General features: G+C 44.2%; 1 protein-coding gene across 1 annotated transcript in view; it reads left to right on the plus strand.

The window, feature by feature from the left end:
• wdr37 (WD repeat domain 37) overlaps positions 1 to 27,739 on the plus strand; it is a 154,847-nt gene that overhangs the window by 121,668 nt on the left and 5,440 nt on the right. The window contains 2 exon segments of the mRNA XM_085987595.1: positions 8,167 to 8,301; positions 27,469 to 27,583. Of these exon segments, the coding sequence (XP_085843721.1) occupies positions 8,167 to 8,301; positions 27,469 to 27,583 (250 nt within the window).

A 27,739-nucleotide genomic window follows, 5' to 3' on the forward strand; every position in this document is an offset into this window, starting at 1 on the left:
TAAAGCGCTGGTTAGGCCACAATTGGAGTATTGCGTCCAGTTCTGGTCACCACACTTTAGGAAGGATCTGAAAGCCCTTTGGAGGGTGCAGAGGAGATTTACCAGAATGGTTCTGGGAATGGGGGATCTTAGCTGCAAGGACAGGTTGGAGAAGCTGGATTTGTTTTCATTAGAGCAAAGGAGGTTGACGGGTGATTTGATAGAGGTGTACAAGATTATGATGGGTTTGGATAGGCTAGACGGGGAAAGGCTGTTCCCACTAGTTGATGGTACAAGGACTAGGGGACACAGATTTAAGGTTTTGGGCAAGTGATACAGGGGGGATGTGAGGAAAAACTTTTTTACGCAGCGAGTGGTGAGGACTGGGAACTCGTTGCCGACGGAAGTGGTGGAAGCGGAAACACTCCGTGTTTTCAAGGGGAGACTGGATAGGCACTTGAGGGAAATAAACTTGCAGGGTTATGGGGATAGAGTGGGGGAATGGGACTGACTGGATTGCTCTACAGAGAGCTGGCATGGACTAGATAGGCAGAATGGCCTCCTTCTGTGCAGTTATGACTGAGGAAACATTTTTTTACACAGTGAGCAATGTTGGCTCTAATTTTTTTTGGCACGGCGCGACCCCTTCAAAGACTGCACACGTGGTTTTTGCATTGAAAAGCCGGCAGGGGAGTGGAACTAATTGGATAGTTCTTTCAAAGAGTCAGCACAGGCACGATGGGCTGAATGGCCTCCTTCTTTGCTGTATTATTCCATGATTCTATTGGAAATGGCACAAAAGTATGTAGACCTTGTGCATCACGCTTCCTGTGTCATGAACTGTCAGGATTGGTTGAAATTCTAAACAAATCTCAACTTTGCAACTATCCAGCTACAGATGTAACTGCTGTAACTATGCAGATGTATGAAAACCTACCCAAATAAAAACTTGACCAATTAAATCACTTAATATACTCTTGAAAAATATTTTCATCCAAATGTTTGCTCCCTCAGCCTGCCCTCTGTTGTTGGAGATGGTCATTGGTTGACACTTACGCAAATACAGTGAGCCTAGTGGTTCTGGCAGAATCCAAACTGAGCATCGGTGAGCAGTTTATTGGTGAGTCGGTGCCGCTTGATAGCACTGTTGATGACTCCTTCCATCATTTTGCTGATGATTGGGAGTAGGCTGATGGGGTGGTAAATGGCCAAGTTGGATTAGCCCCGCTTTTAGTGAGCAGGACACGCCTGGGTTATTTTCTCCATTTTCGGTTAGATGCCAGTGTAGTAGCTGCACTGGAACAGCTCAGCTAAGGGCGCATCTAGTTCTGGAGCACATGTCTTGAGCACTACAGCTGGGATATTGCCAGGGCCCATAGCCTTTGCTGTGTTACTAGTCTCTCGCCATGGAGAAGATACTCCGATTTGTCATTCTTTGATCCAAAATGGATGACCTCATGTTGCACATTTGCCGTTGGCTCATGTTAAGTCCTCCCAACCTACCAGCTCTCATTGTTGACAATGCAGATATATAGGGTACACATTACAGCTACAACTTACAATTCAAAGCATTGGCACAGTTAAATCTTCTGAGGACTTTGCATGTAAAAACACTAAGGCCTAGAAATTGAGTGGGCTTAGCGCCCAATTAGTGGCGCTAGAGGGCCTTGTGCCGGACTTATAGCCGTTTTGCAAATTGACTTGGGCCTTACCATCGGCGTTAGCCGGTAGCGCTGCGCCGGCACCGATGACGTCATCGGTGTGCGCAGCGTCCCGGTTGCCGTGGTAACCCGGCCCCAAGCCCAAATTCAGTTGCGCCCGCCTCGCCCGTGGCAGGCGCAACTAACGAATGTGAAAAGTGTTCTTACACGCCTTTGCGCCGGTGCATAAAGGTGGAGCGGCGGCCGGCCGCGTTCCTGGCGGCCGCCTGCCCGCACCTCCCTTCCCGGACTCCTGCATCACCCCCCCCCCCCCCCCGCGGCCCTGATGAGTGTGTGCTGCGAGCCCGGCACTTCCCCGAGGTGCCGGGCTCAGATGTCGGGGGAATCCGCCGGACAGTTGTCGGCTGCAGGCAGCTCCTCCTTAACAGAAGGAGGAGGCCTGCAGTTCCCCAGCCTGCCGCACCGCATCGGGTGCCGCAGCGGGGGATTAGCGCCGGGAAACCCAATTCAACGCCCGTTTTCAGGCGCTAAAACCCTCCTTTAGCGCCCGCCGCCGTCTGGGGCCGGCGCAACCGAATTTTCGTCGGGCGCTGCCGCATTAACGCTGGCGCAAAATTTCTGGCGCTACAGCCCTGGCGAGCCCACAACCCAATTTCTAGGCCTAACAATTTACATTAGCTACACAATTAAAATAATTCACCACATAGCTATAGAAATAAAAATAGTAAATAAATCAGTTAGCTAGACAATTAAAAATAAATAGATTTTACAGTGTCTCAAAAATTGTAAATATATATTGATTTCATTAAAATTGACTTTCAATACCTTTATTCAGAGACTTAAAGCTGCTTCCTTTTAATGCATGTTTCTCATCAGAAAGATGAAAGGGCCTGCCAAAGTCCCTGATTTGCATACTTAATTAGGCTCACGCTCAAAATAAGTGGGAATTAATTACACGGGCGTAAAGGTCAGGACATAATCCTAGCAGGGACCAGCAGAAGTGAGAGCCCACCAATTTCCAGGTTCCTGCTCACCCAGTTTTGCTGCGAGCAGAAACCTATCCTGATGCGTCTATTTCTCTCATAAACACAGACTGCAAGAGTCTCCCTGAAGATCTTGGCCGCCAAGCTGGAAAGTAGAATTGTCACTTTAATTGTAGCTTGCAGGAATAACGAGATGGCAGAAATTAGGTTTGGCTGGCTGCGAGAATGATTACCTTAGCTTCATTATTTGTGTTTTCTTTGGAATCTGCAACAGAATTTATAAAGGAGCACGTCAATGTTAGTGTGTCATGTACCAAGTCTATAAAATATCTCTCTACCCAGATGATTTTAATCACTTTTTTTCCAGTGCAACTATTGAAGAATTTTGGCATATCACAGATTCTTGAGCGATCTGGACAAAGTAAGGCAACTCCTTTGTCAGGATTGTGTCATCAAGAATCGGCAAAGTTATTTTTTTTTTGGTGGCTTCTCAGGTTTCACATCCAGATATGAATTCATTTGTAGACGGGTATTTAGAATTCCTTGTAAATGAAATGGGCAATGACTTGTACTGATAAAACCCCAAGGGTTGAGGGTTGGAAATGAAGGAAATTAGAATACGTTTCCAGAGTCAATTATTTAGGAAACTTCATCATTTCAAACAACAGGAAGGTATTTTTTAAAAATGCATCCGTTTGGAAACTTAGAAATCTCAAAAGGTTGATCGCCTGCAGACTCCTGATGAATTGGATTCCCTGTCTATTATTGAGTATATCAATTAAAGCTCCTGACCTGTTGTTTTGTCTCTTCTTCACCCCCATCCCAAGCAAGGAAGTAACATGGAACAGGAAGTGATTGAAGGAGTGATGCTGCATTCCTTTTGAAGTATTAGAGATCTGTGAAACAAAAAACTGCATTAAGTGAATGAAATGCGAGATCACTTAACGCCAGCCTCATAACAATTTATCGTATTAGTGCAAAGATTCTATTTTCTGCACAAATCATTATAAGAGTTTGCCAATTTGTGCGGAGATCTATGCCCACTACAAAGTGGCATCCAACTGCACAAACTCTGCTTGTGTAGATTCCTATAGCCACGAGTTGGTTCACCCTAATAGTTTGTACTGGATTCAAATCTAGGTCTAAGAGATGAAACTCAGACTTGTTTGATGTATATACAGGAAACTTTCTGGTATCCGGCACTGACGGGACTGAGCTGGTGCCGTTAGATCAAAACTGCCGTATAAACCAGCGCTAATGTTAAAACATACAGAGCTTTTCAGCTCCATGTGAATCAACAAACCCTGTTGCTTAGCAACAGCTTCAAAACAGACGGCTGCAGCTGCAAGCGTCTCTAGCTGAAGCTGTTGCTTAGCTACAGACCTTGCAGAGCCTGACTGGGGGGAAAAAAAAGCAACGAGAAGTAAAAAAAACTTATAGAAAACTGCTCCTGAATTTTGCCAGTAGATAGAGCTTTCTGGACTTTTAACCTCCGGTTAAATGAAAGTTTCCTGTATTCTAAAATAAAAACAGAAAATGCTGTTAATGCAGAGCAGAGTGTCAGAAATTTTGACCTTTACTTATTGTTGCTCTTTGTTTTCATCAGCTAACTATGAACAGGCTCACTTTTATCCAGGTTTGACGATGGGTTTCTACCTGAACATTTAACCCGTCTTCTCCTTTCAAGAGGCTAATTGACCTGCTGTGATTTCAACATTTTCCATCTTTAATTACATTGCTGGCATTTGCCGTTTAAAAAAAAAAAGTATATTTCGTATGTGTATATATTGTATTTATAAATGCAAAGAGCTGTGAGATTAATGTACTCCATCTTGTCCACCAGTTTAAAAAAAACTTAAGAAATCTTTCATACTGAGGGTGACATCCCATGCTAAAGTAGCATGCTTTAGCTTTAGGGTGGTATTAAATTAAAGAACCTTGCTCCATTTACACACAGTAGTTTAATCCTTATTAAACCTTAATTTAATGTCAATTTGAATTAAGTGTGCCTGCATAAAAGGGCCTCTAGTGGCTTGGATGCTGCTAAATTCAATCAGCATCCAGATCAGTATGTGAAGTCTGCATTCCTTGAGTAGCACACAGACGAGAACAACTGACATTGTAAATTACAAAATATTAAACTTCATTAAATGTTCATACGTGATCTCGTCCTTTTTGTAGGTCCATCTGTCCTAGATGGAAGATGGAGACCAGAAACACATTTACAATTCACTTAAAGTAGCAGCATGCACTGAGAAAGATATATGTATTGCATTAAAAATAGAAATATTTTGAAAGAAAGAAAGATTTGCATTTATATAGGGCCTTTCACGACCACAGGACGTCCCAAAGCGATTTACAGCCAATGAAGTTCTTTAAAGTGTAGTCACTGTAATGCAGGAAACGTGGCAGCCAAATTGCACACAGCAAGGTCCCACAAACAGCAATGTGAGAATGAGCAGATAATCTGTTTCAGTGATGTTGGTTGAGGGATAAATTATGTCCACCTGAGAGGGCAGACGGGGCCTCAGTTTAATGTCTCATCCGAAAGACAGCACCTCCAACGGTGCAGCACTCCCTCAGTACTGCACTGGACATCCGCCTAGCTTTTTGTGCTCAAGTCTCTGGAAGAGGGACTTCAACCTCCAACCTTTTGACTCAGAGGCGTGAGTGCTACCAACTGAGCCACAGCTGGCACCTGGATGCACTAAGAGGATTCACATTTGTTATTTTTTGTACATTATTTTTGCCCAGTTTGTAAGCAATTTCCTCTTGTAAGGCAGGGTTTCAGTAACTTATTCTTCAGTTTTGGTATTTTGCCCAATCTATTGTGAGTCGGAAGATTCTGGACACACTTTTCATGAAGTTGAAATTTGCGTGTGATGGTTTTGTCAAAGTTTGACAGGTTTTCATCTTGTCTGATTTTTGGACTGCCTCGGAAATCTAGTAGTAACCATGGCTTATGGATTTTATTTTCATACTTGGTATTTTTTTATATCTAATGACAAATCTAAAAATTACTGTTAGTAATATTGAAACATGAACATTTAATATAGTCATACAACATTCCTCTATCTCCGATCTACATGGAGGCATTAACCCATTTAAAATAAACAGATACGATCCTGTTAAACATTCATCGGCAGACAGCAACACCAGTAATTTCTAGGCCATATATTCTGAATGTTAGATTACACAGCAGTGATATGCTGGATTGTCCTGTTGTTTCAGTAAACCTATTTGTGCATATGTTGAACTCAGCAGTTTGTGGAGACCCTTTTGAACTCTTGGAGTATTGGAATATTCTACATTAAATGGCAAAAACACAGTTGGATTAGTTTGTTACAACTTTATCAGACACTCGCTACATGAGGATTTGAGCTCGATCGTAACACTAGTGAAATTTCAGCTAGTAGTGCAGAAAATGTTGAGATTTGAATGTAAAAATAACATGAATTTTTTAATTAATAAATCATTTGTGGGACAGGATAACATGGAGGTTGACAGACTAGCTTATCACCTCTTAGGCTTCAGTTTCATCTAGTCCTGGGATAAAATCAGTCTCTCTTTATCTCTCTCTAGATATCTTTCTCTCTAGGAAACCATATTTTGGAACTGTCACAGGCCATATGGATATGGGACATGCTAGTGTAGTAAAAGCTGAGGTGAGGGTTAGTGCATATTGACAATGGAGGGAGCTTTACTCTGCACCTGCCTTGTATTGTATATGACCCGAGATCTTAATACTGATGCATGACATCTTAGATGGAAAAGTACTCTGTTCATCAGTGCGAACATCCATTGGCTGGATGAGTACAAAGATTTACTAAGAAGAATGAGACATATGGGCCTAGAAATTCAGTATAGCCGCGTTTGGGGCGCTAGTCCTGGCGATGCGCAAAGTTTAGCGCCAGGCGCAATTTAGCGCCACCTAGCGCGATATTGGGTTGCAGCGCCCCTAAAGGTGATTGCGGCGCTAAATCAGGCGCTGCACGCTACTCTTAAGGCGCTAACCCGGCAGCGCAACCCAATTTCGCGGCGGCAGGGCACAGCGAGGGTGCTGTCAATAATCACTTTCCCTGAGACACACTGGCGCCAGCCAGCTCTTAAAGGGGCAGGTCAATTGGCATCACCAGACACACTCACTGCCTTGTAGGCCTTCAAAGCGGTGGGAGCCTACCTGTGGTGCACCAGCCTAGCAAGACATGGAAAGGGTGAGGCAGAGGGCGGAACGCCTCACTGATGGGGCATTGGATGCTTTGGTTGGCGCAGTGGAATCAAGGCCAAGGAAGATGGTCGGAATGTGATTTATGTTTTGGACAGTCTCCCGGGTGTGAGAGGCAGTTATGTGTCAGTGTATTAGTTTTGCTTTCTGTTGCCATAGCTTTCTCATGTTTGAAGAAACCACATTTTGTGCAATGAAACACTTTCTTCATTTACAATGGCCATGCCTTCTATTTACATGCATCTTGCCCTTCACAGGCTTGGGGGTATCAGACCGGTTCCATTCCTGTTCTTGGAATGGCAGCAAGCATTCCGTGAGAGGGGCCGAGAAGCTACTTCTGATCAGCCTCTGACGCGCAGCCTGAGAAGAGCCGCTTGCGTAGAAGTTCAGGCCAGCTGGCATCTTCTCAGCCACCGACAGAGATGTCCTGCACCTTATCTGAGGCTGCAGATCTGGCTGAAGCAGCTGGCACAGCTCAGTCACCACCTCCTTTCTAAATCGCAGCCTTCTGACACACTGCTCCTCCGGCATGTTCATGTAGGAAAACTGCTGTCGGAAAACCCTGCCAGCGTAAGGTCTGCTGTGGCGACGTCTGTTGGCCCTCCTCCGTCTGGCCATGCCCGCCCCCCTCTCCCAGCGTCTCAGTGCCCTTTCCAGATGATTCAGTAGCAGGACGTTCCCCTCCAATGCAGCCGCCATAATAAGTGCCCACAGGAAGGTTCCCCGTTGTCAAGGCTCACCAACAGCAAGGTGATGGTCAGAAGGCTGAAGATCGTTTGCCTGCGCTGGCTCAGTGGTCAAATGGCTCTGTGTGCAGCTCAGCAACTCTTTGTAGCTCTCGAGGAAGTTGTGCTCCAAAAATGGCTGCCGCTTTTAAACCACACCAGTCCACTTTAAATAACGCTCCTCCAGCCCGAGAGCAACTTGGTAAGGTCCAGGTAAGCTGTCACTATTAGCGCCAGGTGCTACGGAGGGGGGCGCCACTGAATTTCCAGTCCGGGGTGCCCAAAAGGCGTTGCACATGCCAATGACATCATAATCGGCCTGCGCCCATGAGCAGGCGCTAAGATTTAGCGCCGGCGCTAAATGCATGCTCAATATGGGGCTAGGCGCCTTGCTCCCGCCCGGAAATTGGCTAGCGCCCCACTTCTCGGCCTCTTTAGGCGTTAATCGGTGGCGCTAACAACCGAATTTCTCCCCCATGGTGTATAAGAGAAGTGATAGAAAACCTAGGTAGCAATTTAATACTTCAGCTAGAGACAAATCTCGGATGTGTTGATGTTGTTATTTACTGTTTTTAAAAAAAAATCTCTTTCAGCACTGTAACATCTGCTGTCTTTACTGTGGGGGATAATGTTGTATCTGGCAGTGATGACAGAACTGTGAAAGTCTGGGATCTAAAGAACATGCGATCTCCTATAGCAACAATTCGTACTGACTCAGCAGTAAACAGGTAAATGATTTTCAATGTATCTTTTATGTAATCAATCGTAATTGGTCACTAAAGGAATTTCTCCTCTTTCTCCCTCTTCTCTTGTGCTCTTGCTTATCGCTCTCCTCTCCTCGGGGAACCTGTGTCGTTTTCCGAGTGGCAGGCAATGACTAGTGGGGTACCGCAAGGATCAGTCCTAGGACCCCAGCTGTTCACAATATATATTAATGATCTGGACGAGGGAATTGGATGTAATATCTCCAAATTTGCAGACGACACAAAGCTGGGTGGGAGGGTATGCTGTGAGGAGGATGTCGTGAAACTCCAGTACGATTTGGACTGATTGGGCAGAAACATGGCAAATGCACTATAATGTGGATAAATGTGAGGTTATCCACTTTGGTGGCAAAAACAGGAAGGCAGATTATTATTTGAATGGCAATAGATTGGGAGAAGGGGAAGTGCAAAGAGACCTGGGTGTTCTTGTGCACCAGTCGCTGAAGGTAAGCATGCAGGTGCAGCAGGCGGTTAAGAAGGCAAATGGTATGTTGGCCTTCGTAGCAAGAGGGTTCGAGTACAGGAACAAGGATGTCTTGCTGCAGTTGTACAGGGCCTTGGTGAGACCGCACCTTGGGTATTGTGTGCAGTTTTGGTCACCTTATCTGAGGAAGGATGTTCTTACCATGGAAGGAGTGCAGCGAAGATTCACCAGGCTGATACCTGGGATGGCAGGAATGACGTATGAGGAGAGATTGTGTCGATTGGGCTTATACTCACTGGAGTTTAGAAGATTGAGAGGGGATCTGATCGAAACATATAACAATCTGTCAGGCCTGGACAGACTAGATGCAGGAAGGATGTTCCCGATGGCTGGAGAGTCCAGCACCAGGGGTCATAGTCTAAGGATAAGGGGTAAGCCATTTAGGACTGAGATGAGGAGGAATTTCTTCACCCAGAGAGTGGTGAACCTGTGGAATTCTCTGCCACAGAGGGCGGTGGAGGCCAGTTCATTAAATATATTCAAGAAGGAGTTGGATATATTTCTTAAGGCTAAAGGGATCAAGGGATATGGGGAGAAGGCAGGGACAGGGTACTGAATTTGGATGATCAGCCATGATCTCATTGAATGGCGGAGCAGGCTCGAAGGGCTGAATGGCCTACTCCTGCTCCTATCTTCTATGTTTCTATGTGTTATGGTGACATCAATCTGGCCATGAAAATTAACTTTAAAAGATTATTATTTGACTCTATGCCAGCATTATTCCTAGACTGAGCGAACGGGTAGGTGGTTTACCTGTTCATAGCCCTCGACCAATGCTACTCTGGATTCAACTTTGACACAGTTCACATGATATGCCAGTGGAGTCCCTTCAACTTTCCCTCCTTTTACTTAGGGAAGCATCTTAAGGTGGCTTACAGAGAACTGCCAGCTATGATCTGAAACACCATATTTGGAGAAATCATTTCAAAGCACTTTATCAAAAAAACAAAATGCATTCAATCCTGTGCTGTTTCTGGGACTCTATTAGCAGGGTGTTTAATTTTTTTTTTAAATTTAGGATGCTGTTCACATTTTAATAAGTAGCTATTACATTCCAGAAAGGTTGTATTAGTTGATTTATGATCTGATAGTTTTCTGAACTTTATTATAAAAGTGCTTAAATCCCTCCATGGCCTCGCCCCTCCCTATCTCTGTAACCTCCTCCAGCCCTACAACCTTCCAAGATCTCTGCGCGCCGCCAATTCTGGCCTCTAGTGCATCCCCGATTTTACTTGCTCCACCATTGGCGACCATGCCTTGAGTTGTCTAGGCCTTAAGCTCTGAAATTCCTTCTATAAACCTCTCTGCCTCTCTACCTCTCTCTCCTCCTTTAAGACGCTCCTTAAAACCTACCTCTTTGACCAAACTTTTGATCACCTGTCCTAATATCTCCATATAGATGCAAGTTGTTGTTGTTAATGGAATTTAGTTGATACTAAATACCCAACCATGCTGTCTAAATATTAAGGGTACTAGCTGAAGTGTTGTGGTAAATCTTTGTGCTGAGTAAAGTCTGTGTCCAACAGTGATTGGAAATGGGATCTCCTCCATGATTCCTCACGAGGTAAGTTCAAGACCTTATTAAGGCCGTCTTGAGGAGTAGTCTTAGTAAAGAAAAAGTTGCAAATAGGGTTGAAGTGCAGGGAAAACAAGAATTGCTTTCACAGATTTAAATTGCATTAACAGAATATAGAATGCGGCTAATCTACTGGCCTAGTAGATTGGGGAATGGTATGGGGTGATGGGGTGAAAACATAAAATGGAGGGAGGTAGATGTAACACAAGAAAGGTATACATTTTTAAATGGCTGTCTTTGAGGATATATAAGCAAACAGAAAATGGAGTACACCTACATTATTAAAAATATTGGCCAAGAAATTCGGGTCTCCACGGGTGAGTACGCTCTGGGTACTCACCCGTAAGCCCAATGGAAGTGCCGGTTTCCTGCATGCACGGGAAACCGGCACTTCCGTTCCCCTGAAAGCAGGGGTTCAGAGGTCGAACGCGTGCGCAGGAGAGGCTGCGCGTGCGCATCGAACTTCATTTTTTTTTTACAGGTTTTCCCGGGAGGGTAAGTCTGCAGAAGTTAGAAATGTAAAAAGCAGGCATAAGGCCTGCTTTTTACAAGGTAAATGGTGAATTAATTCAAATTAAAACATTTTTTCCACAGGTTTATTATTTTTAAATACTTTAAAGCAAGGTAAGTTTATTTTTAGCCCTGTTAGAAAATAAAATTATTTTTTTCAAAAATTTAAATTATTGTTTAAAATAGTTATTTCGTTTAATTTATAGTTTATTTTAAAAATGTGTTTTTTTAAAAATTTATTTGAAGATTTAGTGATGTTTTGTAAGAAGAAGGGGCCCGTAGTATTTCTAAGTATGACAGCACTTCCTGTCAGACTTATGAATGGAGCATTCCCTGCTCCGATTGGCTGCCCATGGCCCACATGATCCCAGGGGACGCATCAAACTAACTGCGCCCCTGGGATACGCAAGCACTGCGCACCGGCAGCTGGAGCAGGCCCAGGATCGGAATTCCACGGGGGCCCACAGCTCAACGGCCGGCGCGCAAGGTAAGTGCAGGTTGGGGGCTTGCACCCGCGGGAAGCCCCCGACCTGAATTTCTGGGCCATTAGCTTTACAGCTGTTGCCTTCTGCCAATCTGGTCTGTGTACACCATGTGATGAAGCTGTGTCTCAATCTACTGCTGTGATTAGTCTGTTGGAAGCATGTGACAATTAGCTTCTTGCAGTGTTTCTAAGAAAGTGTTTTGCTTTATGTTCATCTGATTATCCATGAGAACCAAGCACCCTGTCACTGCTAATATTAAAACACCTTCAAACTGGTATCATGTGAACCACATGATTATAAGACAACTTGGCCTTTTGCCGGATAACCTTTCACATAGTGTATGGTTTTCTGTAACTTAATGGGTGTTGCTTATGATGGATTGAATGTGATTCTTAACTGAAGTGGGGTTTCCTAATGGTTGTCCACATATATTTACTATATAGAGATAGATAGACTCTATCCATTTTAGGACACATTGACAGCATCAACCACTCCCTGGTCAGATATAGCAAGATTTGATGCAGCGTAATGCTCCTGCAATGTGCCTCAATCCCAAGCAATTTCAACTCTCCCAGTATGAGATTTTTCCATTCTTGCACAAGATATCCTATGACCAATCTGAGCGAGATTGCCACTTAGTGCTGAATGAGGGGTAGTTTTCTTTTGCTGTGGGCCTGTGCCTACTAAGAACTGGGTTCAAACTTCCCAAATTAATTTCCTGTAGGACCCTGTAGGTCAGTTAAGACTTTCAGTGCATCAGTCTGAGCTGGATTTAAACCTGAATCTCGGAGCTGACAACTAGTGCATTGCACTACTCAATCCCCATGTATTTCATCAATATACAAACAGAAAATGCTGGCAACACTTAGCAAGTCAGGCAGCATCTGTGGAGAGAGGAAGGTAGGGTTAACATTTCAGGTCTATGACCCTTTGTCAGAACTGGAAGATATTTTAGATGAACCCCTGTATTTCATATTTATAGGAAAAAAAGTTGAGTAGTGATTCTAATTAGGAAAGAAATGGAAAAGCGCTACAATGCTCGTGAACTTTCCTCCTATAGTTAATTTATTTAAATTCTAATTTTCTAGTTTCCAATTTTCTTATTTAATACCAAACCTGGCTTAATAAAGAAAGTTATCTATGAAGCACACCCATAAAATTGGGTGAAGATCAGTGGTGCCACTCGAGCAATTCTGCTTCTGTCATTTTGGCATGGACAGATAGACAGAGCCACTACTATATCCTTGTTCCGATAGTGAGGAAAGATAATTATTGTGAAAGTGGAATTAAATTCTGATCATTCATGCCTACATCATTTTACAGGATTTTAAGGTCACATGCTGCAGTACATTCACAGCAATATTTATTGGGTTTCTATTCAGTTTTGTACTGTGAAAAAATATTTAACTGTTTCCTATGCCCCGAGGGGTGGTGGGGGGGATGCGAAATAACATCAATATCTTTTCAAGTTTTCATTAACTGGTAAACCAGAAATCTAATCTTTCATGAAGAATCTCAACTTTCGGTTTATGTATAGATTGCACTGTTCATGAGCCTTATTTATATAAATCCTTCCTCTGACTTTACGTATTTGAAGGAACAGGTTTCTTATCGGAGTCAGTGTTGAGTTGCTATCCTGAATTGAATGTGAGCCATTTGTGGTTGATTATGTATCATTTTGAATCATTTTTCAGAAACAATGTTGCAAAATTATCAGTGTTGGCGTTCAGAATTAAGATGTTTTATTTTATTATTCAAATTAGTTACTTGAGGACTCTCATTGATTTAGAAGTTTTGTCCTTGTTTGCTTGATTTGTAGGTTCATACCTGTACCCACTTTTGTCAAAGAGGCCGTAATTCATTGACTCGTTTATTTCAATACTAGCTGGGGGAGCCCGGCTTTGCCAGGGCTGTTTTGGGCCGGGCGGTTTAAATCGAGTCCCAGGCTTTCGGCCCTGTCTCTCTGTCCCTCTGTGAATCTGCTGGCGGGCAACATTTCTACCTTTTAATACCTTCAAAGATGAAAGTGAAAGTACTTATAAAACGTTTTTGGTAAATCTTATGTTATTTTTAAAAGAGATACTAACTTTTTCAAAGCTGGATTAGCAGATTTTGAGCTGGAAGTAGTTGAAGCAATGGCTGCCCGATGCCCGAGTTCAAAATCATTAGTCCCGCCCACAGACGCAGCGATTGGCCAACCATCAGGTGACTGAACTGTAGGATTGGTCAATCATGACGGCACAGGATTGGTGGACCTTGACGTCAGTCAATCAATGCTAATGAATGGATAATGAGTGTAATTTTGAAGGTTTTTGTGTAACGCACGAACAATTTTTGTCCAAGCGAAAAGTAAATACGCTTACGACCGTTCTGGAATGGTAAGCTTTCTTTGGCTGTAACGCACGTGTAGGTACGCTCTATAACTTTCGAGTGTATAGCCGGACAGACAAAACGGAAGGAACCGCTTTATATAGGTAGATAGAAGATGACTGGAAAGCTGTTTCCAGTGGGGTTCTGCAGGGCTCAGTACTGGGTCCTTTGCTTTTTGTGGTATATATCAATGATTTGGACTTGAATGTAGGAAGTATGATTAAGAAATTTGCAGATGATACAAAAATTGGCCGTGTGGTTGATGATGAAGAAGAAAGCTGTAGACTGCAAGAAGATATCAATGGACCGGTCAGGTGGGCAGAACAGTGGCAAATGGAATTCAATCCAGAGAAGTGTGAGGTAATGCATTTGGGGAGGCCTAACAAGGCAAGAGAACACACAATAAATGGTAGGATACTGAGAAGTGCAGAGGATCAGAGGGACCTTGGAGTGCATGTCCACAGATCCCTGAAGGTGATTAAGAAGACATACGGGTTACTCGCCTTTATTAGCCGAGGCATGGACTATAAGAGCAGGGAGGTTTTGCTTGAACTGTATAAAACACTAGTTAGACCGCAGCTAGAATACTGCGTGCAGTTCCAGTCACCACATTACAGGAAGGATGTGATTGTACTAGAGAGGGTGCAGAGGAGATTTATGAGGATATTGCCTGGGCTGGGGAATTTTAGCTATGAGGAAAGATTGGATAGGCTGGGGTTGTTTTCTTTGGAACAGAGGAAGCTGACTGGAGACCTAATTGAGGTGTATAAAATTATGAGGGGCCTAGATAGAGTGGATAGGAAGGACCTATTTCCCTTAGCAGAGAGGTCGATAACTAGGGGGCATAGATTTAAAGTATGATAGGAGGTTTAGAGGGGATTTGAGGAGAAACTTTTTCACCCAGAGGATGGTGGGCGTCTGGAACTCACTGCCTGAAAGAGTGGTAGAGGCAGAAACCCTCATCACATCTAAAAAGCACTTGGATGTGCACTTGAAGTACCGTAGCCTACAAGGATACGGACCAAGTGCTGGAAAGTGGGATTAGGATGGATAGCTCTTTGTCGGCCGGCACGGACAAGTTGGGCCGAATGGCCTCCTTCTGTGCCGTAAATTTCTATGATTCTATGAATACTGACTGACACTGAACCAGTGGTAGAATTTGTGAATATTTAATTTCCTTCACCTCTGGCACTACAATCAAAAACTTTGATTAACACTGGCTTCCATTGATACTTTTCTCTCAAAACAAATGCTTGAACATGAAGGAACTTGCTTTTACGCTGCAGTTTATCACATTCTCATGATGTCCCGAAGCACTTAGACTGTGCAGCACTGCTTGCCGGTGGAAAGAGATAATAATCTGGTGGAGTAGAAAAAATCCACCTCTTCAGGTGTGGTTCCAGAGGGAATGGTGCTGCCTCATTTACCTCATGGGGATGCCGTTCACTTTGATCTGTGATCTGTGTTGAGTTAGATGATCTCCATTCAGTGCAGTTAGCTATACTTAGCCCCAGTAATCCTGGGCAAGTGAGAAGACAGTCACCCAGGGTTTCCATTCTGACCTCCATTTCGAAACTCCTGCTGGGAAGTGCATGGTTGTGGACATCAGGTAAGGACAGCTTCAGGCTCAGCTTTTATGCCTTTCCTCGCCCCTATACCCGAATAGCCTACCAAACACCGGTAGCCTAGGGTCACTTATGAAGAATGTTCACGTGGATGAGGGTGGCTCTTGGCGTCCAGCCGTACCCAGTTTGAGTCAGTGTTTTCAGGAGAGGAGGGAACCATATTTGCGGGGTGGGGAGAGGGGGGAAACTGATACTGTCATTTCTGAACATTATTAGTGTAATTCTAGGTGACTCTTATGAGAAGGAATTTAAAAATATATATATATATAGCTAACACAGCAGTACATAGTTGAAAGGAAATTCCAGCACTGTAAAGGTTACTGATTAAAGTATAAGTGGAAAAGCAAAGCTTTAAGTAAATTTTGAATTGATGGTTTTCCGTTTACAATGACATTTACACATCTGTGTGTACTTTCCTTCTTATTAGGTCTGGATTACTGTTAGAATCCAAAAATGCCTTTGTCAACGCACTCTTTGCAGGGATTTTTGTGAACTTTGCTCATTTTGTAGTTCTTTTTTTTTTATTGTAATTATTCTGTAATATCCTATCAAGCTCACCAGAGACAGATGGGATGCATTTGCAATGGTTCCCTTGTCGCCCATCCTGTTTCAGACGTAAAACTTGCTTTCTTCGGATTCGTTATTATTTTGCACACTTCACACAGTGCTTACACTGGAGTGTCAAACTGCCTTTAACTCGGAGACTGAGCAACTTTATTCAGTAAATAGCTGAGTCATACAGATCAGGTCTTGCATTCAAACCTTGGTCTTTGAGTTGGCTGCTCTCAGCAGGGAATGGTAGGAGTGCAACAATTGGCTTCCACCAGTGAGTTAGGCTTCTCACTTCTGATCACTACCTCGAGATCAATATTGGAAGTGCACAGCCATGAATGTTGGACCAGGACAAAATTGTTCCCCACAGTCGAATAGCCTGCAAACACTCGCTGTAAAGACTTGTGCATGAATAAAGGCCAATTAAAGATACAAAAGTGCAAACCGTGCCTAGGAACCCTTGAAGGAATCATAGGATGATACAGCACAGAAGGAATCATAGGATGATACAGCACAAAAGGAGGCGATTTGGCCCATCACACCTGTGCCAGCTCTTTGAAAGAGCTATCCAGTTAGTCCAACTCCCCGGCTCTTTTCCCCATAGCCATGTAAATGTTTTCCCTTCAAGTATTTATCCAATTCCCTTTTGAAAGTTACTATTGAATCTGCTTCCACTGCCCTTTCAGGCAGTGCATTATAGATCACAATATCTCACTGCGTTTTTAAAAAAAAATCCTCATATCGCCTCCAGTTCTTTTGCCTATTGCCTCAATAAATCTGTGTTCTCTTGTTACCAACCCTTCTGCCACTGGAAACAGTTTCTCCTTATTTACTCTATCAAAACCTTTCATGACTTTGAAGATCTCGATCAAATCTCCTCAACCTTCTCTGATTGGCTTCTTCCGTCTCTCCACATAACTGACCTGGTAGCATTCTAGTACATCTCTTCTGCACTCTCTCTAAGGCCTTGACATCCTTTCTAAAGTGTGGTGGCCAGAACTGAACACAATACTCCAGCTGAGGCCTAACCGGTGTTTTATAAAGGTGAAAAGTCAACATCTTGGAGAGAGGAGAAAATTGAGGGTAAGGAACTTAAATTGCCAACAGGCCTAGGGAAATCCTCATCTTCCTGGCATGTCTATTTTTTTAAAGTGCTTTTAGCTCATGAATTGTGACACTGAGAAGAATAATGTTATAGTAATAAAGCTAATCAAATATTATTAGAAGCTTTAATATTGTAACCTGAAACTACAGAAATTTTAAATTTGAAAACTTCTCCAAATTGTCCCATTGTTCCTTCCCCTCTTTCCTGCATTCTTTTTGATTTCTAAAAATATGGCTCACTGATGGCAGTCTTGCCTCTGAGTCAGAAGATTGTGGGTTCAAACCCTACTCTAGCACTTAACCACATCATGCAGGCTGGCACTTCAGTGCAGCACTGAGAGAGTGAGAGGTGGATATAAAAGATCTCGTGGCATTTATTTGAAAGAAGCAGGGAAGTTTTCCAGGTGTCCTGGCCAGCATTCATTGTTGTATGCCATCGGCTTAGGTAGATGTGAAGTATCCCACAGCACTGTTCAAAGGAAAGCAGGGGCATTCTTGTGGTATCCTGACCCAAACAGATTAACTGGTCATTCATCTCGCATCTTGCTGTTTGTGGGACCTTGCTGTTTGTGGGACCTTGCTGTGCGCATATTGTCTGCCATGTTTGCCTGCAAAAGAGTAACTACATTTCAGAAATAATACAATGGCTGTGAAGTGCCTTGGGGCATCTTCATGTTGTGAAATGCACTATATAAGTGCATGGTCTTTCTAACTGGCCTAGACTTAAAAAAAAAAAAACTTGCCTGCTTCTCTCTGATTTCTGTGTCCTGCGATCAATTTTAGAGGTGGGTCAGTGTTGGAAGAATTGGCCTCCAGCTGAAAACCAGCTCCAAACACTTCCCGTGCCACTGGATTGAGGCAGTGCCTTGGTATCATTCTGCAAGTGAAAATGTCACGTGTGCTGATGCCATTTTAAGATGTTTTTGATGGTGTGACATTGAATGATGAATAGCGCTAGAAAAAATTGGTGTTGTTCCATATTCCCACTTACTTCGCAAGAGAAAAAAAATTGCCAACTATCGGCCGCTCCAGTTCCTTTACAGAGTCTATAAATGCAGCCCAAGAATGGGTGACAATTAACAAGTTCTGCTGCTTCTTGAAGGTCACATTAGGAGTCTAATTATTGTAAAAATGCTCAGTAAAGTTGCCTGTGTCTTAGTATTGCATGTGGGAGGTGGAATTTCAGTCTGTAGAGTTTTTTTTAAAGCCTTTTTAACAGCATTATCCTTTTTAAACAGCAGCAGGATGTTTACATCTTTCAAATCATTTTAGATGCCTAAGCACATAGTACAATGTGCTTATGCTAAATGCAAACTGAAATGAGGAGGGGGAAATCTGTCGAGCACTGTCCGCACTAACACTAAAGTGTAAACCACTATCGCATGTTAATCAGAAATGAGGAAGACCATTCAGCTCATTAATTCATCAATCCAGAACTACCCTTGCAGCATTCAATCGTTTCTTAAATGGTTCCAGGTTTTTGCCTCCAGTGCTCTACCTTTAAGGTCTTTAAGGAGTAAACCCAAAACATCAACAGGGAGAAAGATGATAATGAAACCCAGTTTGATATTTTGCCCTGAGGTATTCCTAGAAATTACAGCACAGAAGGAAAACATTTGTCTATCATGTCTATGCTAGCTCCAAATGAAGCTAACTACTTTAATTCAATTTTCCCACCTTTTCTTCTATCCTTTTAAGAAATACATACTTCTTTTAATCATTCATTTGACTGTCCCTTTCTGATTTCAAGTACATCTTGCATTTATATAAGTGCCTTTAAAGTAATAATGTACTTCACAGATAGGTATAAGGAAAATGGACACGAAGCCTGGAAGGGAAAGATTAAGGGGGTTATTTTGGTGAAAGGGTGGGAACAGGTGCTAAATGGTTGTTGTGCTAATAAGACATGCCTGTTTGAAAGTCTGGTTCTAGCATGCAATTTTGGTCCTAATTGCTCATTACCATAATTTGAACTTGCCTGGGGGCAGGAGTCCACCTCACCCTCCTGTCCCTCTCTCCTGCAGCAGCTGGTGCTGCTCCGCCAGGCCTCATGTCCTCCTCCCATCCTCCTGCAGACCAAGGGGGACCCCTAGCAAGATGCCGATGACCAAGCACTCCCTTTCTCCTGGTGACTCCTATAAGGTGTCCAATAAGGTAGAGTAGCACAGCACTTGCTCTTTTTAGGTGAAGTCCTCAGAGAATTTCTGGCATAAATGTTGATGAGTGTTGGTGAAGTCTTGACAGTGTCCCAGAAAGTCTCCCAATGTGTTTCAAAAGTCCTCTTCAAACCTCCAGCAGCAAGTGAACACTCAAAAGGTGATATACCTTTAAGTAGCGCTCAAAATCCTTTGCACCGACCTGTTTACTCCCATTCAGGAGGTCGCTGTTAGGAGAGGGCGTTCGTTCAAGTACTGGCCACCAAAATGCCATGTAGCCTCTTAATGAGCACTAGCAGGCAGCTTAAGTGGCAATCAGCCCCTTAACGATCCTCCATGCAGCTGTTCCGAGCACAAGCTTCAACTCCTTTACCAAGATGGCGTCTAGTGCTAAATGCAGGCTAAATCGGCGTTTCAGCTTAAGACCCCACCTTGGCCACCTCAGAAGCTCTTTAGCGCCTAAAGTATCCAGGGAAAATCACCCCCTAGCAATGTTCCCTCTTATTTTTTTGGTGCACGCCCTATGTGCGTGAAACTTTAGACTGAAAAAGCCGGTCCCGGGCCGCGTACCTTGTAGGCAACGTTGCCCCCAGGTGTGATGACCAAAAGCTCAGTCTAATGGTTGGGTTTGAAAGAACTTTTAAAGGAGGAGAGAGAAGCAGAGATATTTAGGGAGGGAATTCTGGAGTAGATCCAGGTGATGGGGTAGATGTGGGGAGGGATTACGCAAACAGCTGAGGTCGGCTGATTTCTTGTATAGTTTCATTCCTACCTGCCATTTTATAAAGAAAGAAAGACTTGCATTTATATAGAGCGTTTCATGACCACCAGTCGTCCCAAAGCACTTTACAGCCAATGAAGTACTATTTGAAGTGGAGTCACTGTTGTAATGTGGGAAACGCATCAGCCAATTTGCACACAGCAAGCTCCCACAAACAGCAATGTGATAATGACCAGATAATCTATTTTTGTTATGTTGGTTGAGGGATAAATATTGGCCAGGACACTGGGGATAACTCCCCTGCTCTTCGAAATAGTGCCATGGATCTTTTATGTCCACCTGAGAGAGCAGACGGGGCCTCAGTTTAACGTCTCATCCGAAAGACTCCCTCAGCACTGCACTGTCAGCCTAGCTTTATGTGCTCAACCCCCTGGAGTGTGACTTGAAATGTAACATTTCCAAATTTGCTTATGACACAAAGCTAGGTGGCAGTATTAGTTGCAAAGAGGATGTGAAAAGGCATCAAAGGGATCTCAACAGGCTCAATGAGTGGGCAAGAACATGGCAGATGGATTATAATGTGGGTAAATGTGAAGTTATCCACTTTGGTAGAAAAACAGAAAGGCAGAGTATTTCCTAAATGGTGAAAGATTGGGGAATGCAGATGCTCAAAGGGACCTGGGTGTACTTGTACATGAGTCACTGAAAGTGAATGTGCAGGTGCAGCAAGCCATTAGGAAGGCAAATGGTATGCTGGCCTTCATTACAAGAGGATTTGAGTACAGGAGTAAAGAAGTCTTACTCCAATTATATAGGGCCTTGGTGAGACCACACCTGGAGTACTGTGTACAATTTAGGTCTCCTTACCTAAGGAAGGATATACTTGCCATAGAGGAAGTGCAACGAAGGTTCACGAGATTGATTCCTGGGATGGCGGGACTGTCGTATGAGAAGCGATTGAGTAAACTAGGCCTGTATTCTCTTGAATTCAGAAGAATGAGAGGGGATCTCATTGAAGCATACAAAATTATTACAGGGCTTGATAGGGTGGATGCTGGGAGAATGTTTCCCTTGGCTGGGGAGTCTAGAACCAGGGGCCACAGCCTCAGGATAAAGGGTAGGCCATTCAGGACTGAGATGAGAAGAAATTTCTTCACACAGAGGGTGGTGAATCTTTGGGATTCTCTACCCCAGAGGGCTGTGGAGGCTTAGTCATTGGGTATACAGGAAACTTTGTGCTATCCGGCACCCACGGGGCCGAGCTGCTGCCGTTGCCTCAAAACTGCCGTACTCTCCAGAGTTAATGTTGAGAGATACGGAGATTCTTATCTCCATATTTGACAACAAACACTGTTGCTTAGCAACAGCTTCTAAACACTCGGGTGTGGCCTGCAAGCTCTGTAGCTGACGCTGTTGCTATAGCTACAGACCTTGCACAGCTTGACTGTTCAAACAAAGCAAAAAAAACAAACAAAAAGAATAAAAAACGGCTGCTGATTTTTGCCGGTGGCTCCAGATTGCCGGATAGCTCACCTCCGGATAGCACAAAGTTTCCTGTATTCAAAACAGAAGTCGATAGATTTCTGACTAGTAAGGACATCAAGGGATATGGTGATAAGGCTGGTGAATGGAATTGAGGCAGAAGATCAGCCATGATCTCATTGAATGGCGGAGCAGGCTCGAAGGGTCGAATGGCCTACTCCTGCTCCTATTTCTTATGTTCTTAACCCACAACCTTCTGACTCAGAGGCGAGTGTGCTACCCTCTGAGCCACGGCTGACACTTCAGTTTTATTATATTCAGTTTTAGATACAGTACTACATTTGTAGCTTTCACCAGTTATCTTGAATTGGTTTATTATACTGTAGCAATTACTTTCTATAATTGGATTCAAATATTACTAAAACTGATGGTGAACATATTTGGTACTGGGGAAAAAAATACATTGGGGGAGAAATTGAGTATAGCCCTGTTTGGGGCGCCAGCCTCGCCAGGGCGCTAAAAGTAGTGCCCCGGAAACATTCGCGCCCCCACACCGGAAATTGAGTGGTTGCGCCCCAAAGGGAAGCGCGGCGCTTCTGGAGGTGCCCCGCATCCCTCTTGGGGCGTTGCGAGTGAATATCGTGGCACTACGTGCCACTGCGGCACATTGCGCTGCGGTATTGCAGGCCTTCCTCCCCTTTTTAAAGGGGAGGGGCCTTGTGCAGCTGATCTGGGGCCCAGCTGGGCCCCCGAGGATCGGGAGTGCAGGCAAAAGAGCCCGGCACCGAGGAGAAGTGCTGGGCTCTTGGAGCGCAGCCGGCACTCTGCGGGGGGGGGGGGGGGGGCGGCGAGGTGGGGTTCAGGAGGCCGGGGACGTGAGCGCAGGCAGGTGCTGGCAGGCGGCCAACAACAAAAATGGCCGCCCCGCACCTCGCCTTTAATTTACGCCTCCCCGGCCGCAGGTACACCACCCTGACCCTGTCGGACATGGCATCCGGCGGTAAATCAGGGGGCGCTGCCGAATATCGCGGCCGGGGCGTCGGGGCGCTGCGCACACCGATGACGTAATCGGCAGCGGCGCAGCGTTAACGGTTAGCGCCACCACTAACGTCCTGCGGAATTTAGCGGGAGTCATGGGCAGGGCCGCGCCCGGGTGCGAGTTGGCTTGCGACCCAATTAGCGCCCTCTTAAGGCGCCAACTGAATTTCTCCCCCATGGTGTCTTCCATTGCAGCACGCAAGTGAGAGGGAACTCTTTCTTCTCCACCCACTTACCTTCAGTGTAAGGGAAGCAATCCTAATTGACCATGCCGGCAAGCCGAGCTGGCCTGAGGAGGTTGAAAGCAAATTAGAAGGACTGAGCTTAGCAGAGTCACTGACACATTGCTCCAGTCCAAACATGCATGCAGACGAACAACTGTTTTGGTGACACTGGGGTGTACTGCAGCATCATTTTAAAAATGCACACTAAGCAGGAGAGTAGAATAATTTGACGAACTACATATAAATTAAAAATAATGTGCAACATTTTGGGATTAAACAAGATATTTTTGCATCATCCCTGAGTTCCTGGAACAGAAATAACACAGTCTGATGATTGTTGTAAAAAAATTAATATAATTTTCTTTACTCTTTGACTTGAACATTTTACTTGCAAGATAGAACATGTCCAGGGATCTGTAGACCAGTCATCTTAACAAAAGTAGTAGGAAAATTAATGGAATCCCTACTAAAGCAGAAAACAGAAAAACATCTAGAAACCAAAAATATAATAATGAATAGTCAACATTGATTTCAAAAGGGAAAGTCTTGTTTGACCAATCTCATTGAATTGTTTGAAGAGGTAGCAGAGAGAGTAGACAAGGGTAATGTAGTAGATTTAAAAAAAAAATTCATTCATGGGATGTGGGCGTTGCTGGCAAGGCCAGCATTTATTGACCATCCCTAGTTGCCCTTGAGAAGCTGGTGGTGAGCCGCCTTCTTGAACTGCTGCAGTCCATGTGGTGAAGGTACTCCCACAGTGCTGTTAAGGAGGGAGTTCCAGGATTTTGACCCAACGATGATGAAGGAACGGCGATATACTTCCAAGTCAGGATGGTGTGTGACTTGGAGGGGAACTTGGAGGTGGTGGCGTTCCCATGCGCCTGCTGCCCTTGTCCTTCTAGTGCATCTTGTAGATGGTGCACACTGCAGCCACGGTAGGCTGGTGGTGGAGGGAGTGAATGTTTAAGGTGGTCAATGGGGTGCCAATCAAGCGGGCTGCTTTGCCCTGGATAGTGTCGAGCTTCTTGAGTGTTGTTGGAGCAGCACTCATCCAGGCAAGTGGAGAGTATTCCAACACACTCCTTACTTGTGCCTTGTAGATGGTGGAAAGGCTTTGGGGAGTCAAGAGGTGAGACACTCGCCACAGAATTGCCAGTCTCTGACCTGCTCTTGTTGCCACAGTATTTATGTGGCTGGTGCAGTTAAGTTTCTGGTCAATGGTGACTCCCAGGATGTTGATGGTGGGGGATTCGGCGATGGTCATGCAGTTGAATGTCAAGGGGCGGCGATTAGAATCTCGCTTGTTGGAGATGGTCATTGCCTGGCACTTGTGTGACGCGAATGTTACCTGCCACTTATCGACCCAAGCCTGAACGTCGTCCAGGTCTTGTTGCATGCGGGCATGGACTGCTTCATTATCTGAGGAGTTGTGAATGGCACTGAACACTGTGCAGTCATCAGCGAACATCCACATTTCTGACCTTATGTTCGAGGGAAGGTCATTGATGAAGTAGCTTAAGATGGTTGGGCCTAGATGTAATATATCTAGTTTTCCAAAAGACCATCGGTAAGGTACCACATAATAGACTAATGAATAAGGTCAGAACATGTGGAGTCAGGGGACAATTAGCAATTTGGATAGCTAGCTGGCTGAAAAACAGAACGCAGAGAGTAGGGGTAAATGGTAGCTATTCAGAGTGGTAGAAGATGGGAAGTGGGGTCCAACAAGGATCAGTGCTGGGATCGCTGTTGTTCACAACTTATATTAACGATTTAGACTTTCTAAATTTGCGTACACCACCAAATTGGGAGAGATAGTCCACACTGAAGAGGACTGCAACGAGTTACAAGACATTCATAATTTTGCAGAATGAGCATATAATTGGCAAATTAATTTCAACACAGGTAAGTGTGAGGTATTACATTTTGGTAAGAAAAATAAGGAGGCCACATATTACTTGGAAAATAAGAATCTAAATGGAGTAGAGAAGCAAAGGAATCTGGGTGTACAAATATACAAATCACTAAAAGTTATGATGCAGGTCAATAAGGACATAACTAAACCAAACCAAGGTTTATTTGTCGAGGGATAGAATTGAGAAGTTATGCTAAACTTGTATCAAACCTTGGTTAGACCACATTTGGAGTACTGTGGGTAGTTTTGGTGGCCATATTCTAAAAAGGATTTAGAGGCACTGGAGAGGGTGCAGAGAAGATTTACAAGGATGATACCAGAACTGTGAGGTTATACCTATTGGGAAAGGATAAACAGGCTGGGTCTCTTTTCTTTTGAAAAGAGAAGGCTGAGGTCACCACCTAATAGAAAAGCAAAATAGCGCGGATGCTGGAAATCTGAAATAAAAACATAAAATGCTGGAAATGCTCAGCAGGTCAGGCAGCATCTGTGGAGAGAGAAACAGAGTTAATGGGCTGGATTTTCATTCAGCAGTCGGGAAGGAGGCGGGACTACAACTTTCGGGTTTTAGTCCCGCCTCCATCGACGTCCGGCCAATCGACGCAATTTTCCCTTGATTGACCTTGTTGAACCCGCCCAGCGGGCTCAGCAGGCCAATTAAGGGCCACCCGGCAACAGGTGACGTCACAGACTGATATTTCATCTGTCAAGAGTTTTTGACAGATGAAATATCAGTGTTTCACAGCTGTTTGAAGCTGTCAAACACTGACAGTCTGACTTCTTAACTGAGTCTTTCTACGCAGACTCAGTTAGAACTGCCACCGGCACTGAAAGCTGAAGGCTGCCACTTTTGACAGATCGCAGCCATTCAGCTTTCAATGTCGGCTGAGTGATGAACTCCTGACGCCTAGAGGAAGAAAAGCTGTTACGGTAAGTACAGGTAAGTAAAACTTCTTTACACACTTTAGACACACCAAACACACTTACCTTTGCACTCATGCACCCATCACTCACCTGAACACCGACATCTCGACCCCTCCAAGTCCTTCAACCCGACGGCCCGCCTGCTCTAACCTGGCGTGGTTTGGAGCCATCGGGAATCCCACACGACACCCCTCAAAATAGGGATTAGGCTAAAAACTGCCTGTTAACAGGCAGTTAATTGGCACTAATCCCTTCCCGCCTCGGGTCAGCGGGTCTCAGTGCGGGGCGGGTACCCGCCTCCTTTGAAACTTACGTGGAGGCAGGTTTTGGGCGGGATGGTGTCGGGACCCCCGAATTCAGGATTTTTGCCCCCCGCACGCCTAAAAGCCCGCCTCACGGCACACTGAAAATCAGGCCCAATGTTTCAGGTTGATGAACTTTCGTCAGAACTGGAAAAAGTTAGAGATGTAACATTTTAAGCAAGTGCAGGGGCAGGGAAAGGGGGGAGGGGAGGAAAGAACAAAAGGGAAGGTCTGTGATAGGGTGGAAGGCAGGAGTGATGAAATGACAAAAGGTACGATTGTACAAAGCAAAGGGAGATGGTAATGAGACCAGTAAAAAAACAAAACAAAAGGTGAGTCTAGAAGAGGTGTAAATGGGAATGGCAGAATCATCAACAGCTGCCATGTGAAAAAATAGGGGCCGAGGTTATGGTCTGAAATTGTTGAACTCTATGTTGAGTCCGGAAGGCTGTAAAGTGCCTAATCGAAAGATGAGGTGCTGTTCCTCGAGCTGCCGTTGAGCTTCGTTAGAACAGTGTAAGAGGCTGAAGGCAGAGTGGGAGTGGAGCGGAGAATTAAAGTGACAGGCGACCGGAAGCTCAGGGTTACGCTTACAGACTGAATGGAGGGGTTCTGCAAAGCGGTCACCCAATCTGCGTTTGGTACCCCCAATGCGTCATGAGCAACCCTCATACCTTTCGTCATTTAATTTCTCCTGCCTTCCACCCTACCACAGACCTTCCCTTTTGTTCTTTCCTCTCCCTCCCCCCTTTCCCTGCCTCTGTACTTGCTTAAAATCTGTTACATCTCTAACTTTTTCCAGTTCTGACGAAAGGTCATCGACATGAAACGTTAACTCTGTTTCTCTCTCCATAGATGCTGCCTGACCTGCTGAGCATTTCCAGCATTTTCTGTTTTTATTTCACCACCTAACAGAGATCTTTTAAAATTATGAAAGATTTCGATAGAGTAGACACAGGGAGAGTGTTTCCCTTTGTGGGAAAGAGCAAAACTAGAGGCCATCAATATAAGATAGTCACCAAGAAATCAAATGGGGAATTCAGAAGAAACTTCTTTACCCAGAGAGTGGCGAGAATGTGGAACTCGATACCACAGGGATTAGTTGAGGCGAATAGTATAGATGCATTTAGGGGAAGCTAGATAAGCACATGAGGGAGAAGGGAATAGAGGGTTATGCTGATAGTTAGATGAGGAAGGATGGGAGGAGGCTCGAGTGGAGCATAAACGCCAGCATGGATTGGTTGGGCCGAATGGCTTGTTTCTGTGCTGTATATTCTGTGTCTATGTAATAATGCAGTAGCATATGAACATTTTCCAGTCTGGAGTAAATTAATTTTACTCCTGCTCTTTATGCCTCATTGGCTGTTACTGTATTGATTTATCATTGATCCATTGTATAGAACAGTTATAAAGGCAGAAGACTCCGAATACTAATATTTCTTTTACAATTTGAGCTAAAAATTGAAAAAATGTCACAATAACTGAGCTGTACATTAGCTATGTCATATACAGCTGAATGGGTACCCAGGTAAGCTACTTGTGTCTAAGATTGGAAGATACTGAATGTATCCAGTTTGGTGTAGAATTCTAGCATAACGCTGGCGTGTTGAAATGTGCACTCGATTTGATGTATTCATGAAATGACTCTTTGTCCTCATTGCAGGATAAGTGTTTCTGTTAATCAGAGGATTATAGCACTTCCTCATGACAATCGTCAGGTTCGATTATTCGATATGTCAGGAGTACGTTTAGCACGTCTGCCCCGCAGTAATCGGCAGGTAATTACATTTTTATTTCAGTACTTAATTTTTGTCCCTCTAATAGGCCATAATTATCATTTGAACAGGTGACTTTCTTTATACGGTTATAAACTAAGAGAATTAGGATTGTTTTAACGTTTGTAAAAATGAATAGGTGCGTTTTAATGGCATGGC

Source organism: Somniosus microcephalus, chromosome 5, assembly GCF_052327205.1.
Source record: "Somniosus microcephalus isolate GS21.2 chromosome 5, FLI_Smic_1.0, whole genome shotgun sequence".
Classification (NCBI taxonomy): Eukaryota; Metazoa; Chordata; class Chondrichthyes; order Squaliformes; family Somniosidae; genus Somniosus; species Somniosus microcephalus.